The sequence below is a fragment of the Macaca mulatta genome, chromosome 3 (genome assembly GCF_049350105.2).
Source record: "Macaca mulatta isolate MMU2019108-1 chromosome 3, T2T-MMU8v2.0, whole genome shotgun sequence".
Lineage (NCBI taxonomy): Eukaryota > Metazoa > Chordata > Mammalia > Primates > Cercopithecidae > Macaca > Macaca mulatta.
The window spans coordinates 180,562,331-180,578,881 of NC_133408.1; the positions used below are offsets into that span (position 1 = coordinate 180,562,331).

General features: G+C 38.9%; 1 protein-coding gene across 11 annotated transcripts in view; it reads right to left on the reverse strand.

The window, feature by feature from the left end:
• The window catches only part of BRAF (B-Raf proto-oncogene, serine/threonine kinase), a 202,101-nt gene that overhangs the window by 10,845 nt on the left and 174,705 nt on the right, over window positions 1–16,551 (reverse strand). For 5 of the 11 annotated variants that reach the window (XR_013415650.1, XM_015135078.3, XM_077997569.1 and 2 more), the window contains 2 exons: window positions 9,587–9,721; window positions 4,011–4,164 (listed from right to left, as the gene is read on the reverse strand). Coding sequence is in view for 5 of the 11 variants with exons in the window: in XM_015135078.3 (XP_014990564.1) it covers window positions 4,011–4,164; window positions 9,587–9,721 (289 nt within the window). In the remaining 6 variants the exon portion in view is untranslated. Of the gene's footprint in view, window positions 1–3,876; window positions 4,165–9,586; window positions 9,722–16,416; window positions 16,499–16,551 lie in introns of those variants that run through there. The other 6 variants (XR_013415651.1, XR_001443900.3, XR_013415648.1 and 3 more) reach the window with 3 other exon arrangements.

A 16,551-nucleotide genomic window follows, 5' to 3' on the forward strand; every position in this document is an offset into this window, starting at 1 on the left:
TTAATAAAAAAAATCAATTTGAGGCCAAACTGAAGCATTTTCTTTCCCCTTCTTTCAGGCTGAGGATAACTTAAGCTGCATTTTCAATTTCTTTTTTTGAGAGAGTCTTGCTCTATTACCCAGGCTGGAGTGCAGTGGTGCAGTCTTGGCTCACTGCAACCTCCGCCTCCTGGATTCAAGCAATTCTTGTGCTTTAGCCTCCCAAGCAGCTAGATTACAGGTGCACACCACCGCGCCCAGCTTTTTGTATTTTTAGTAGAGATGGGGTTTCACCATGTTGGCCAGGCTGGTCTCGAACTGGCCTCAAGTGATCTACCTGCCTCAGCCTCCCAAAGTGCTGGGATTACAGGTGTGAGGCACCACAACCAGCCATGCATTTTCAATTTAACTTTATTTAGGAATACAGCAGAGAACAACTGGGAAGACTGAAAAAAAAAAAAAGACCCTGTGATTTTAGACACCTCAAATGTCATGGTTTATGTGAAAGCTAAGGACTTTATTAACTAGTTTAAAAATATTACTCATTACCCTTTATTCCAGAATGGAGTACATTTTAATGGGCATTATACACAGAATTTGATAAATTCCTTAAAGTATGTTATAAAAAATGTAACAGGTTACTTCTTACCCAAATTAATCACTACTTGACATTTAAGGAGAAAGTCAACTGCAGCCAGAGTAAATCCCCTACTGACACTCTTTGTCATGACTTTCAAGCAGTTTCTTTTTTTCTTTTCTTTTTTTGAAACAGGGTTTTGCTTTGTTGCCTAGGCTGGAGTGCAGTGGCATGATGAAGGCTCACAGCAGCCTCCGCCTCCCAAGTTCAAGCGATCCTCCTATGTCAGCCTCCCAAGTGGCTGGGGCTACAGTTGTGCACCACTATGCTTGGCTAATTTTAAAATTTTTTTGTAGAGATAGGGTTTTGCCATGTTGTCCAGGCTGTTTCAAACTCCTGGGCTCATGCGATCTGCCCACCTTGGCCTCCAAAAGTGCTGGGATTGCAGCATGAGCCACCACGCCTGGCCCAGGCAGTTTCAAAAGGATGGGAAACATTCTGGCATAGACACATTGGGTCTTTTAAATTCTTTGAGAAAACAGTCACAGGAGAGATGAAATATTTAGTAAAGTAAAAAGTTCTACAGAAATGCTCAAAAATTTTCAGTCAAATAAGACTATAACTGGTAAAATGTTTCTGTCATGAAGCACCATTTCATAGTATTTTTTAAAAAGGCACATAATGTTCTTAAACTAAGAGTGACTCACTTGCGAGAAAGGTCATTTAAGCTGGTATATTAAATAGCCAATGTTTTAGAGAGGACAATTTTAACTATTGGCTTAACTATTAGAGTTTAGTATCTAAATGGCTAATATATGCCATCCAAGGGGCAGGAAGCAAATAAATAGAAAAGATTAAATGGCTAGTATAATGCCTGAAAATAAATAAATTTATTTATTCACAGGAAGCATTTGATTACACAGGAAGCATCTGATTACATCCTGTGATCCTGAAACTACTTAAAATCAAGAAGACAAATCTTTTTCCCTATTACTGATTAGTAAAACTTGTAAAAGGTAAAACAAATTTTGTAAAAAGGTTTCCTTACTGAAGAAGGAAATCAACTTTAATTAAAAAAAAATATGAGGGCTCAGGTTTTAGGAAAAAAGCAGTCACAAAAGAACAAATGTTCTTTTGTTTCAACTACTTAGTCAAAGAGATTAACTCTACATATGGTTAGAAAAAATAATGTTTTTATTTGGAGAATATATTTAAAACTCAGTATAAAACAAAACCCAAGAACAAATACAATTAAACCTGAAAGAGAAACATTTAATTCTACTGTTTCCTATTTCTCCATATCTGTATTAGCTAAACATGTCACCTGTCACATTTTTAATGTCCTTTCACTAACATTTCTGGTCGACCTAATTTAAAAGACAGAGTAGAATTACTCTGTGTTACTTTGGAGGCATGTTTTACTGGCTACAGAATGGAACAATGAGTTTCTGAGTGGTTCTACAGAGCTTAGCCATGCCCCATTGCAAAGGAGACTAGTAAAGAAAGAAAGGAAAGGCGTCAGATGCAGATGATGGGAGCCTAGGCAGGATGGCACCGAGAAGAAAAAGAGAGTGAAGAATGAAAGGAAGAACAGTGAGGCAGGTATGCTGGGAAATTCTAGAAGGAGCTCTATCAACAAAGAGATCCCTTGACCTTGTGCCTCAAAATGGCCAAACCTTTGGAGCATTCCATAAAGTCAATTTTATAAACACTTGGTTAGTTACATGCTTGTAGTCTTCTATTTGTGAATGAATAAAACCCTATCTTACAATTACTAATAATCATATTTTTAGTGCCACTGGAGGATTTAAAAATCAGATACTTAGATATTTTCCAATAGTTACATTTCTTTATTCCTTAGTATCATTTTTTTTAAATATGAGAAATGTTTCTTTTCATTTTCTTAACTAAAGTCATGAATCAATTCTGAAATCATAATGGCATTACTTATCTTAAGCTACCCAAATGAGGGGCTAAAGGTTTGCTATAATTATTATTGAGTGGTTTCCTGGATGACATCTAACTATTCAAACAAAGAAAATGTTTCAAAACTTTATTTATGGGCACTTAAAAACTAAATTATCATTAATTTAAAGTCTTCTCAATTTACTTCTTTATTGACTTCAAGGAGGCATTCATACAGATGTCTGTTTACTGGAAGGACCTTGAACTACTGGCTACATTTAAAAATCATGACAAAACCAAATTGAGTAAGTGAAGATATAGTTAAGAGGCTGACAGTAAGTAGAGATGGCCAAATCTTTGACAGGACCACGTGCTGTTGCTTTCTACAAAGGATTCCCTCTGAATCACAGTAAGAATACACTGACCACCACATTACAGTCATTTTCTACACAACAATCTATAAGTATTAAAGAACCCTAACAAATACTTCATACCATGGAATGCAAAAAGGTGAAGAGCATTCATTCATCATAAGTGGAATCTTGCTGGGCAAAGAATATAAGGAGGACAGAACATGAGACACAATGACAAAGTGATTGCTAAAATATGCATCATGAGAGGTAAAGATAATCTAATAACAACTTAAAAAATCTATTACCTGGTGTTTGGCAACCAGATAGGTATCTCAAAGAAAAACACACCTAAAAGTTCTCACAGAATTCTGTGAAGATTTTTTGTAGGGGAGGGATTGGGTATGAAGGCAGCAATGCATTTGCAATGAAATTTGACTTCTACGTGAGCAAGACATCCTTAATGTATTTTAAAAAAAAGCTATTTAAAAGAAACTCCAATTTATAACATTTTCCTGCTAAAAATCCAAAGTTAAGACATTTTACTCATGTCAAACATGCCACTCCTTAGCAATATTTTTGGTCACCTGCACTCAAAATTTATAAAAAGAAACTTAGTTTATTGCTTCAAGGAAATAAAGGACATCCACATTTTCCAAATTGTTATAAAAAGAAACAGTTATGGAAAAAGTATTAATAATAATAATTATTAAATTCTACTGACTTCCTAAATTACGATCTGCTCAGTTTGCCTTATCTAACCTAGGCTAACCGACTGCCAACTTCTCACCTGCAAACACAGGCACTGGTAGGGTCTTCTTCTGGAGTCCCTAGTGGACATGTGATAGCTGGTAACAAAAGTTGCATGAGAAACTGAAGTTTAACACTTAAAATAACCAAGTGAACGAAACAAACCCAGAACAGAAAGTAAAGCCTCTAGAAGAGGCTCTGCCAATTTTTAGCAATGTCTATATATTTTAACCCTTGGATGTTAAAAATCCAATGTTAAGTATAAATTTTAGTTTGGGGAAAAATTATATCTAGTCTTTAACCACACAAGTGTTCTTTGGTTCACCTTAAAAAAAAAAGAATGTTTTATTCAATTTAACATATAAGCAAACATATGTTCATTTATTTTCCTTTTGTTGCTACTCTCCTGAACTCTCTCATTCATTTATTTCAGTGGACAGGAAACGCACCATATCCCCCTGCCTGGATGGGTGTTTTTGGAGAAGCACAAGCATATAGACTAAAATCCTCTGTTTGGAAACCAGCCCGATTCAAGGAGGGTTCTGATGCACTGCGGTGAATTTTTGGCAATGAGCGGGCCAGCAGCTCAATAGAGGCGAGAATCTACAAAAAAAAAAAAAGAAAAAAAAAGAAAAAAAAAAGAAAAGAAAAAAAAAAAAGAAAAAAGAAAAAAAAAAGAAAGAAAAAAAGAAAAAGAAAAAACAGAAAGAAGAATGAAAATCTGTGTGGTATAAATCTTTAAGAGTCCCATCACACTTTACAAGAAAGCAACTGAAATCTTACATTGTTTTCAGTATTGTCATAAATGCTTGGGAAAATATTTGTAAAGAACTGGTATTTTTTCTTAAGAAGAAACTATCCCTGTAAATTAAATGGGGAGAATAATTCTTAGTCAGCTTTTTTTTATATTTTAGATCATTTGTTAGTCTTGAAACAGTAAATAATAGAAATTTAAAACCAATTTTACACCTTTTTGTTATAGACCACAAGTCTCTGTTGGGAAGAAGATGGAGTATAAATAAGTAAAGCACTATATGACTGTCTCCTAACAGAACTATCACAGCTACTTGCCCTTTAAAGGAACCTAGCAATGGGAAATGTTTTACATACACCTAATGAAAAGCAGAACCCCATGGACCCAGAGTGCTAGTAGCACATGAGAAATGACAGGTGACAACCCAAGAGCAAAGAGAGGAGAACTCGACAAACAGACCCCAATACATAAAATGCAGAAATTCACAATTTTAAGGTACAAAGAAACAGGTTATAATCCTTGAAGGCATACAGCATGATAATGCATGTTCATAATCACAAAATATGTGTTTAAAGGGCTTGGCATAATGTCTGGCCTATAATAAGCATTCAGTAAAACTTTAGCAGCTATTATTATTACTTTTGTTATTGTCCTGAGATATCAATTTTTTTTTTCTTTTTTTTTGAGAGGGAGTCTCACTCTTGCTGCCCAGGCTATAGTGCAGTGGCACAATCTCAGCTCACTGCAACCTCCGCCTCCTGGGTTCAAGCGATTCTCCTGCCTCCGCCTCCCGAGTAGCTGGGATTACAGGTGCCCACCACCATACCCAGCTACATTTTTGTATTTCTGGTAGAGACAGGGTTTCACCAAGTTGGCCAGGCTGGTCTCAAACTCCTGACCTCAGGTGATCTGCCTGCCTCAGCCTCCCAAAGGGCTGGGATTACAGACACCAGCCATCACACCTGGCTGAAAATTGTTTTCAAAAGTTAAACTTGTATTTTTAAAAAAGTAATCTTTATGATGATTAATATAAGAAAAAGAAGCAGTTGCAAAAAATTTTAAATTCCAAGTATAGCATGCAGATAAGAATTAAAATACTATAGAAATGTATAAAGAGTATAAGGCTCTCAAATCCTGCTCTCCAGGGATAACTACTGTTGGAGTCTATACTTTCTTCTGTATCTTTTTTTTTTTTTTTTTTTTTTTTTTGAGACTGAGTCTCACTCTATTGTCCAGGCTGGAGTGCATTGGCACAATCTCAGCTCACCACAACCTCTGCCTCCCAGGTTTAAGTGATTCTCCTGTCTCAGCCTCCCGAGTAGCTGGGATCACAGGCATGTGCCACCAAGCCCGGCTAATTTTGTATTTTTAGTAGAGACAGGTTTCACCATGTTGCCCAGGCTGGTCTCGAACTCCTGACCTCAAGTGATCCACCCACCTTGGCCTCCCAAAGTGCTGGGATTACAGGTGTGAGTCACTGCGCCTGGCCTCTTCAGTACCTTTTTTATGTATAAAAATACATCTATGAAAACAGAGCCCACCTGTACAACATTTTTTTTTTTTTTTTGAGACAGAATTTCACTCTCATTGCCCAGGCTGGAGTGCAATGGCACAATCTCGGCTCACCAAAACCTCTACCTTCTGGGTTCAAACGATTTCCCTACCCCAGCCTCCCGAGTAGCTGGGATTACAGGCATGTGCCACCATGCCTGGCTAATTTTGTATTCTTAATAGAGTCAGGGTTTCTCCATGTTGGTCAGGCTGGTCTTGAACTCCCAACCTCAAGTGATCCGCCTGCTTTGGCCTCCCAAAGTGCGGGGATTACAGGTGTGAGCCACCGCGCCTGGCCTCTGTACAACCTTTTAAAGTGGTTGTCAGCCTGGGCACTGGGGCTCATGCCTGTAATCCCAGCACTTTGGGAGGCTGAGGCCAGAGGATCGCTTGAGCCCAGGAGTTCAAGACCAGCCTGGGCAACATAGTCAGAGTCTGTCTCTACAACCACCACCACCACCGCCACCACCACCACCACCACAAGAAATTAGCTGGGTGTGGTAATGGGCACTTGCAGTCCCAGCTACTTAGGAGGCTGAGGTGAGAGGATTGCTTGAGCCCAGGAGTTTGAGGCTGCAGTGGGCTATGATCATATTACTGCACTCCAGCCTGGGCAACAGAACAGGCTCTGCCTATTTAAAAAAAAAAAAAAAAAAAAAAAGGGTATCATACTACATTTTGTTTTCTGTCTTGTTTTCTTTTTCTCTCACCAATATCTATGTCATCAATACAAAACTAAATCTTAATGTCTTTTTCTTATTACAGTAAACATTCTTATATAGATCTGAATACTTATGAAATAGGTTACATAGCACAGATTTTTAGAAGTACTTTGAATTGGCCGGGCGCGGTGGCTCAAGCCTGTAATCCCAGCACTTTGGGAGGCCGAGACGGGCGGATCACGAGGTCAGGAGATCGAGACCATCCTGGCTAACGCGGTGAAACCCCGTCTCTACTAAAAATACAAGAAAATTAGCCGGGCGAGGCGGCGGGCGCCTGTAGTCCCAGCTACTCGGGAGGCTGGGGCAGGAGAATGGCGTGAACCCGGGGGGGCGGAGCTTGCAGTGAGCCGAGATCGCGCCACTGCACTCCAGCCTGGGGCACAGAGCAAGACTCCGTCTCAAAAAAAAAAAAAAAAAAGAAGTACTTTGAATTTATGGATTCTACCAAGTTCTTCCAAAATGGTGCCTCCCACCAAACCTTTAAAATTTTAGAAAGAATGCTCTTCTCCTCACTTCCCAACATTGTTCCCAGTGCTGGATATTACCAACCTGAGAGGCAAAATTAAAATATATTTCACTGTTGTGTGTCTTTGCATTTTACTGACCGCCATGGACATCTTTATACCTTTCCCTAAATTCATTCACCATTTGTATTAATTATGTGAATCACCTGTTCATATTCCCTTTGCCCATTTTCTATTGTTTTTTACTTACTGATTTGAAGGAATCCTTTGTATATTATAAACATTCACTTTTTGTTATATATGCTACAATTATTCTCTTTATCTTTCAATATTATTTTTCTATATAGAAGTTTAAACATTTTTAATGTACTCACATCTGCTAATTTTTTCCTTCTGAATTTTGTCTATTAAGGAAGGCTTTCCTACCTCAAAACTATAAAAATGATTTCATATTTTATATTTTTAAAAATATATAGATCTTTAGCCATCTAAAATTTATGTGGCACATAACAATAGGGTGTGAAAAGATATCCTGTAACAAAAATTTTAAAATAACACTTAAAAGGGACAGCCTCCAATAATCTGGAAAGTTCACATACGTACTTCAGTTTTTGAAACCATGTAATTAATGAAATGTTATATTTAGAAGTATGAGCTAAGCATTTTGCCCCTTTTAATATCATTTTAAAAGTAGGCCTAAGGATGTACTTTGCATTATTAATGTCAATCAACCATGCTAAGTAAGAAACCCGAGCACCATGATGTGAAAAGGGAACATGGGAGAGGGTCATGCTGAAGCTGGTCAGCAGCACTGGTCTCTCACCAGGACAGTCTCAACTCAGAGGTTTCCTGACTTAGAGAAACAAATAAAAAAATAAAAACTCTTCCTCAAAGGAACAGTAACTTTGAACCCTGAAAAATGAAACTTATATCTACCCACTGAACCACTTAGCTTTCCCTTTCTTTTCTTAGGCAACACCCTGAGAGACTTGTTAAAAACCATCAATTTTACCTTCTTTCATTCTTTAGAGAAGAATGTTTTTTAGATTTAAAAATAAAGGATGAGTGAATCTCATTCCAGTAACAGTGACTTCTGTCTGAGTTACCCAGCTAGGATTGGGCATTCGAAGGCCTAAGAGTTCATAAATGAACACTCCAGTAATTAGGGTAGCAGGGTTACTATGGGAAACAGCACTTCCCACTTGAAACTGTACTGATTCATGAAGGCATATTTATCCAGTGTTATCAGGAGCTCCCTAAGTATCAGAAAACATTGCATTTATAATACAATATCTACTACAGCTAAACTCTGTAAGCTAGTTGAGGTATTTAGATTTTTTTTTTTTTTTTTTTGAGACAGTCTCATTCTGTCACCCTGGCTGGAGTGCAGTGGCGTCACCTCAGCTCACTGCAATCTCCACCTCCTGGGTTCAGGTGACTCTCATGCCTCAGCCTCCTGAGTGGCTGGGATTACAGGCTCCTGCCACCATCCCCAGCTAATTTTTGTATTTTTAGTAGAGATGGGGTTTTGCCATGTTGGCCAGGCTGGTCTCGAACTCCTGACCTCAAGTGATCTGCCTGCCTTGGCCTCCCAAAATGTTGGGATTACGGGCATGAGTCACCACGCCTGGCCTTAGTTACAGTTCTTTCTAAGACTTATTAACTTAAGGCTTTATCCAACATGGAAAAAAAAAAAAAAAAGCAATGAGTTATCAAGAATTAGGTGAAGGCAGGCTGAGCTGACAACTGTCTTATTGCCTTTTCTTTTTTCTGCACCAGGCAGAAATGCCCCTCAAAAAGACCTAGTATTAAAGGAAAGCTTGAATCTGTTTACCACCAAGAAGAAATAAAGCAGTGGTTCACAAAATGTGGTCTGTGGACCACCAGGGGATCCATGAGGTCAAAACTATTTTTGTAATAACAATAAGATATCATTTGCCTTTTTTACTGCCATTGTTTTACAAGCGTTAAGTAGAGTTTTTATGGATGACATGATGTGAGATATTGCAATGTGAGTGCAAAAGCTGAGAATCCAGCTGTCTTCTTTTTGCAAAGGGATTTGCAAAAAAAGTAAAACAATGCAACTCCTCACTAATTTTTTTCTCTTAGATAATAGAACTGTTTTTTCCTAAATATTATTTAAGATATTGGTTTATTATGTTTAATTCATAAATTTTTAAAAATATAGTTTTAATTTGTAATAAGGTAATTAAAACTTACATAAACAAAAGCTCTTTGCGGGGGCGGGGGTGGTCTTCGATAATTTTTAAACATGTAAAAGAATTCAAAGACCGAGAAGTCTGAGAACTGATGGACAAATGCAGAGTCTTTCTGAATATTTTGTATTGGGACCCCAAATTTTTAGGTGTACCACTGCTCAACCCTCAGGAAACCATCTTAATATGTTTACTTGTCTGGAGTCTGCACATAGAATCCAAACTCACGAAATACAGACTGTGTGCCCAAAAAAGTGCTCAGAAATCTGTCTATGAATGTTAGTCTGTTCTTTTGGATAGCATGAAGCTTTTTCTTACTTGGGGAAAGAGTGGTCTTTCATCTCTTTTCTTTTTGAGGCACTCTGCCATTAATCTCTTCATGGCTTTTGGACAGTTACTCCGTACCTTACTGAGATCTGGAGATAGGTATCCTCGTCCCACCATAAAAATTATCTGGAGAGAGAAAAAAAAGGGAAATAATTCAACCTTGTAGATACGTTGAAAAATATACTTCATATTCACTGAAAACACAATAAGCTGTACATTTACAGCTTATGATGTATGTACTACACCTCAATAAAAAGTTTTAAAAAACCAATGCTACATCATAGATTGTAGGGAACCCACAAAAGGAGCTGCAAGCTCAAATCTTCATGATTGCTGGACTGTGGCAAAGGTTCTCTAATTGCTCCCCTGCTTTTGGTCTCTCCTTATCTAGTCCATTTTCCCAATCACAGGGTAACCATCTAAAACAGATCTGACAGTGTCTCTTTTTTACTTTAAAAAAGAAAAAAAATCATTCAGCACATCTTGTTGTTGGATATTGTGGTAAGTCCTTTACATATATGTAGGGAAAACCAAAAAGGCTAACATTTTATCAGTTTTTTTTGGCATCTGCATCTTAAGCCCTTTTATTGTGGAAATGCTAATGGACCACTTGGTTATACAAACCAGAGCCTCCCCCAGAGGAGAGAAGGGGAAGCCAGTAGGAGCTAAAATCTGTTTAATGAAATAAAAAGGCTTGTCTTCTCTGGATTCGGAGATTTATAATTTTTTCTAATTTCTTAATTTCCTAATATTTTGCCTCTTTTGAGGGCAGGCAGGGATAGATATTAGGAGTCTTGGGACTCAGGGAGGACAGCCTAAGAGAAGGGCTTTTGGTCTTAGAGGAAATAGGTGCAACAGGTGGAGAGTAGAGGGTAAAGTGGATTGAAAGCCCGTAAGAGATCCCCGCTACAGGGCAGAGCTGATGAATTTTAGAAACGGCCAAGCTTGATACATTGTGTTATTTCCTGTTTGGTGTTGTAATGACCCTTGTTTAACTGCCAGGCATTAGTAAAGCTTTGATTGCAATGTGGTCTCTATATAGTAGAGGTTAAAGGATGAACCTTGGAAAGAGATACTGAATTGAGGGGAGTACAGTTTTCTTTCACAATGCCCCCTACTGAAGCTACACCATCAAAACATCATCATTTTAATGGAAGACAGCAGTCTTAGAATCCTGGGAGTAACCTGGAATAATACCTTGGAGCAACAGGTGATAAGCAACAGCCAGGAGAATGTAAAGCACTTTGAATAGGGGTCTTCAAAGTTGAGAGAAAGGATCTGGAGTGCCTATAGTCATATAGTATGGACAGCAATTCAGGTATTCTTACCTGGCTATCAATGGAAAAGATAGCCCCGAAAGGCCAAAAAACTTTGGGACACTTGGATTCTAGATATCATCTAATTTAATACTCAAAAAAGAATTCTACAAGGGTGGTGTTGATCCCGTTTTACAGATAAGGAATCCAAAGCTCAAATAAATTAAGTAACTTGCCTGAGATAATATAGTTAAGTAAGTAACAGATGATTTGTAGAGAAGACTATCCCAACACGACGCCACTTTTAACTTTTTTATTGCCGCTGCTCCTACTGTGCTTGTAATGCCCTCCCTCACCCCTTCGCCAGCTACCTGAAATCCAGATGAATCAAGGCCTAACTGAAAGGTAACCATGCTTATCATACCTTTCTTTATACACCTAGAAGTAATAATGGTCCTCCTTCCCACCACTAGCTGTGATGATCATTTACTGCCTTGTGTGGTTATTAATCTTTTTGTGGTATGTTTCTTATCTAAGTTCTCCAATGAGACTATAGGTGCTCGGGCAGAGAGATTGTGACTCATACATATGTGTTTTTAAAAAATTCTTAAAGAAGCCAGGCTTAGTGGCTCACGCCTGTAATCCCAGCACTTTGGGAGGCCGAGGAGGGTAGATCATGAGGTCTAGGAGTTCAAGACCAGCCTGGCCAAGATGATGAAACCCTGTCTCTACTAAAAATATAAAAATTAGCTGGGCGTGGCAGCGAGTGCCTGTAGTCCCAGCTACGTGGGAGGCTGAGGCCAGGAACTGCTTGAACCCAAGAGGCAGAGGTTGCAGTAAGCTGAGATTGTGCCACTACACTCCAGCCTGGGCAACAGAGCGAGACTGTCTCAAAAAAAAAAAAAAAACAACTTAAAAAATATCTATAACACCACTACCACCAGTATTTAACATAACCTTGTGGATACAGGAGGTTTTCAATGTTTAAGTTAACTATTCATTAAGGTGAGTGATAACTTTTTGCTAGCTGATTAGCCATGTCATACGTCCGTAGTCTTTAAATTAGGGTCAAGTATCCCTGGGGTTACAGGAAGGCTTTGCCAAAGGTATATACACGGTGCGTTTTTTTTTTTTTTTTTTTTTTTTTTAAATTTGAGACAGAGTCTTGCTCTATTGCCCAGGCTGGAGTGCAGTGGTATGATTGCAGCTCACTGCAACCTCCCCCTCCTGGGTTCAAGAGATTCTCCTGCCTCAGCCTCCCCAGTAGCTGGATTATAGGTGCACATCACCATGCCCAGCTAATGTTTGTATTTTTTTAGTAGAGATGGGGTTTCACCATGTTGGCCAGGCTAGTCTTGAACTCCAGACCTTATGTGATCCACCCGCCTCAGCCTCCCAAAGTGCTGGGGTTACAGGTGTGAGCCACCACGCCCAGCCAACATGGTCGTTTTAAGGGAATTAATTTCTACAACTATCAACTTACTGGCATCCCCTTTGAAAAAAGTGATTTGCCAGAGAACCACTCAAGTGGAAGCATAACACTTATCTTCCTTTCTCATTTTCCCTGTTATAACTGCCCTTCTACCACTTTACAAAAGGCACACCTTTTACGCATATGTAACCTAACTATAGTATACATTGTCCCAGGGTGTAAAAACCTCTGGGGCAACAAAGAGATATTTCTTTTTTTTTTTTTGAGACGGAGTCTTGCTCTGTCACCCAGGCTGGAGTGCAGTGAACGGATCTCAGCTCACTGCAAGCTCCTCCTCTCGGGTTCACGCCATTCTCCTGCCTCAGCCTCCCCAGTAGCTGGGAATACAGGCACCCGCCACTTCGCCCGGCTAGTTTTTTGTATTTTTTAGTAGAGACGGGGTTTCACCGTGTTAGCCAGGATGGTCTCGATCTCCTGACCTCATGATCCGCCCGTCTCGGCCTCCCAAAGTGCTGGGATTACAGGCTTGAGCCACCGCGCCCGGCCGACATTTCTAAATACTGGTGTCGAACTGGGCTCCAACGAATGGGAAACAAATCTGTTGGTTTTCAACTCTTTACTTTCAAAAATATTAATTGAAATGTCAGCTGAGCTTTTAAAACATTTTTAATGACAAGTTACTAAGTAAATTTTGGTACATTATAGGAATGAGCTCAAATGACTGAGTGATATAGTATGTGGTAAAGAATTAACCCTGCTCAAAGAGAGAGCTAGCCTTTGCTCCTGGCTCCTGGGAGGTAATCACTAAGCCCTTAAAATGTCCTGCCTGATAAGAGTGTCTGTTTATTTGGGGGCCATGGGCCATGCCAGATAGTCTATGCTAACAATGTGATTTATAGAGGGCTCTGGGTCATGTGGCATCAGCTTGACCTCTGCAGGAGCTGGAAACTAAGGTCAGCCCCGCAGGTGATTAATCATATCTATGTGACTGAATCCCAATAAAAACTCTAGACTCCAAGGCTCAGGTGAGCTTCCCTGGTTGGCAACAATCCATGTGTGTTGTCATACATTGCTACTGGAAGATCTGTCCACAGCTCCATTGGGAGAGGGTGACAGGAAGCTCCAACAAGAACGCTCCTGAATTCTGTCCTATGGGTCTCTTCCCTTGTTAATTTTAATCTGTATTCTTTCATCGTAATAAACTGTAACTGTGAATTTAACAGTTGTCAGTGAGTCTTGAGCAGCTTTCAGTGAGTTTTCAGTGAGTCCTTTTAACAAACCTGAAGCTGGTCTTGGGGACCACTAAACTCTGCATGTGGTTACAACAAAACTCCTGCCTTTGTCATCTTCTTATAATTTAGATAAAATTTCTCAGTATTTACCTCTTTAAAAATGAAATATGGAAAGAATAAATACTAAGTCTTAGTATCTAGTGTCCTAGCAAAAAAGCTGTATTTATCCACAGATACATACATTAATTGAAGGGAAAAGAAAAGCCCCATATCATTAAGATACATATTTCCAATATAATTTTACCTTCTATGTTTCCATATATCAAAACTTATATGCTACTTTCATCAGCTATATATTACTTGCAACAAAGACGTAATTCAGAATTTAAAAAATTACTAATCAGAGCTTGAAGTCACAATTTTGTAAAATTCTAAATTTAAACTTATATACATATTTTTATTGCAGAGATGTAACTTAGGTAGTCAATAAAAGGCTTTAAAACATACAAATGTTACATTAGGATGAACTTCTGTGAGAAACAATACAAATAGTTTGAAGAGAAAAAAGGAAACATGTAAAACTTCCAGAAATTAATGAAGAGCTTCAGTATTTTTTAATAGGCATAAAATCAGTATGGTTTTAAGATTCTGATGCATATATTTCAAAAAGAGGGATATATATATATGTATATATCTCTCTCTCTAAGATAGTCTTATTTTAAAATGTTAATAGAATATACTGGAAATTACATTCTTTGCAATTATTTAAACTTAAGATAAAAACTTTTAGATGCCAACTTAAAAAATATACAAGGAGATACATAGTTTTTCAAGAGTCTTTCAGGAGGAATGTGAGAAAAAAAAATCAAAGACAACTCTCATGTTTTTAAACATCCCACAGAATTTAGTTAGTGCAGAGCACAAAGCAGGCAACTTTCAGTATCTGCTGGGGTGGGGTGCAGAGGCTGACTGATGAAGAAACAGAAAGAAGAAAAAAGGGAATGTTCTTCCTGGATGTTATTCATGGACAGAAGATTCATGTGGCACATACACAACGAAACCAATACTTTGGCTTGAAATTCTGGGACTGATTCTTCATACTTTCAATCCACACTCAGTACTCCTGGTGTCTCGACCCTGTCATTCACTCCATGGTATTACCGGAGCTCATGCCTGCTCATTTTCAGTATCACCCCCAGCACAGCCTCAACAGGACTGCACATGCCATTGAGAGAGCAGAGCCTGTGTTTTCTTTTATTCATTTTGAATCTTTCTATATTCCACAGTGCTTTGTATATAGTTGGTATTGAAAACATTTTCTATTAAAATAATTTGCCTGTTGATAAGAGACTAGTACTTAGTTCCTGTTTCTTCAGATCTTGTGCTTAGAACCTAGCCACCATGCTGTGAGGAAGACCAATGAAGAGGTCCTCGAAGACCTGCAAAGAGGTCCGCAAGGAAAGGCTCATGTGGAGAATAACTGAGCTTCTGGCTTCTAGCTAGCACCAACTTGCCAGATATGTGAATGAGCCACTTTCGAGTAGATCCTTTTAACACCCAGTATACCTACTCTAGTCAATACGGTGTGAAACTGGTAAGAATCTTTCTCACTGAGAACAGCCCAACCTACAGATTCATATTTTAAGCTACTACATTCTGGGTGGTTTGTTATGCAGCAATTATAACTGGAATACACTTGAAATAACGGATATATGCTATCTATTCTTCGAAGAAGACACAGCACTTCTGCTCCAAGAAAAGAAAGCCATAAAGGTATAGTCAATATTCCTAGCTTAAGTGAGCACATTATTAATCCCAACTTACAAGAGAAAATGCACTGAAGGAGGGAAGAACAGGGTGATTAGAGAGAAGAATGTTGGAATGATAAAGAAGAGTTGGGGGATGACAAAGTGATCTCCCAGACTTTTAGTACTAGGGTGAATAAAGGTAAAAAGGCATACTACTTTGCAAAGAGCTAAGATACCTATTTTAGAAAAGAATCTGATTTTTGAAGCTGGAAGAAGTTCTTTAGCCGAATTCCCTTATTTTGGGGGTAACTGAAAAAAGAAAAAAGGCCAGGTGCAGTGGCTCACACCTGTAATCCCAGCACTCTGGGAGGCCAACGCGGGCGGATCATCAGGTCGGGAGTTCGAGACCAGCCTGACCAGCATGGTGAAACCTCCGTCTCTACCAAAAATACAAAAAAATTAGTTGGGCATAGTGGTGCATGCCTGCAATCCCAGCTACTCGGGAGGATGAGACAGAAGAATCACTGAACCCAGGAGGCAGAGGTTGCAGTGAGCTGAGATCAGACCACTGCATTCCAGCCTGGGCAACAGAGCGAGACTCCGTCTTGGGAAAAAAAAAAAAAGAAAGAAAAAAGAAAAAAGGAAAAAAAAGATACCCAGAGAGGTAGGTAGACCAGTCTACCTACCTGAGTCCAAGACCTGCCATTACATCACACTGCTTTACCAGCTGTGCTCTGAATTTACAGGCAAAATCTGCCACCTCAGACTATGGGCATGAGAGTCTAGGGGAATGGTATTCACATTGCATAGTAAAGAATATTCCTGGATTCTTAAACAGAAGTCTAATCTGAGAGCCATGGAGATCCAAGTATTACAGACAGCAAAAGAAAAATCAAAGGATGAATGGAACAATACCTAGGGCAACTTCATTGAGGATGGCCAGAGTTAACTCTTCAAAATGTGGAGTTTCATAGAAAGTACTATTTGATGAAAGTAGACTAGAGGGTAATGAAGCAGAATGGGGGTAGTTGTAAGAGGATATCATTCTTTTACCTCCTTCTTCTCCATTAAATACTTAACTTGGTTTCAGACTAGTAAATTCCAGAAGGTTCTAACTATACTATTAGAAAGAATTAACTAGTAAAGGCCTTACCCTTCTGTTGGTCACACATTCCTCTCATGGAGAGTAAGCCCTTGCCACATCATTTATTATACTCCCATGGAGGACAAAGCACCTAAAATGCCAAGAAGTGGTTGAGTGCAGAACTCTGGGATGCTTTTATCCGTA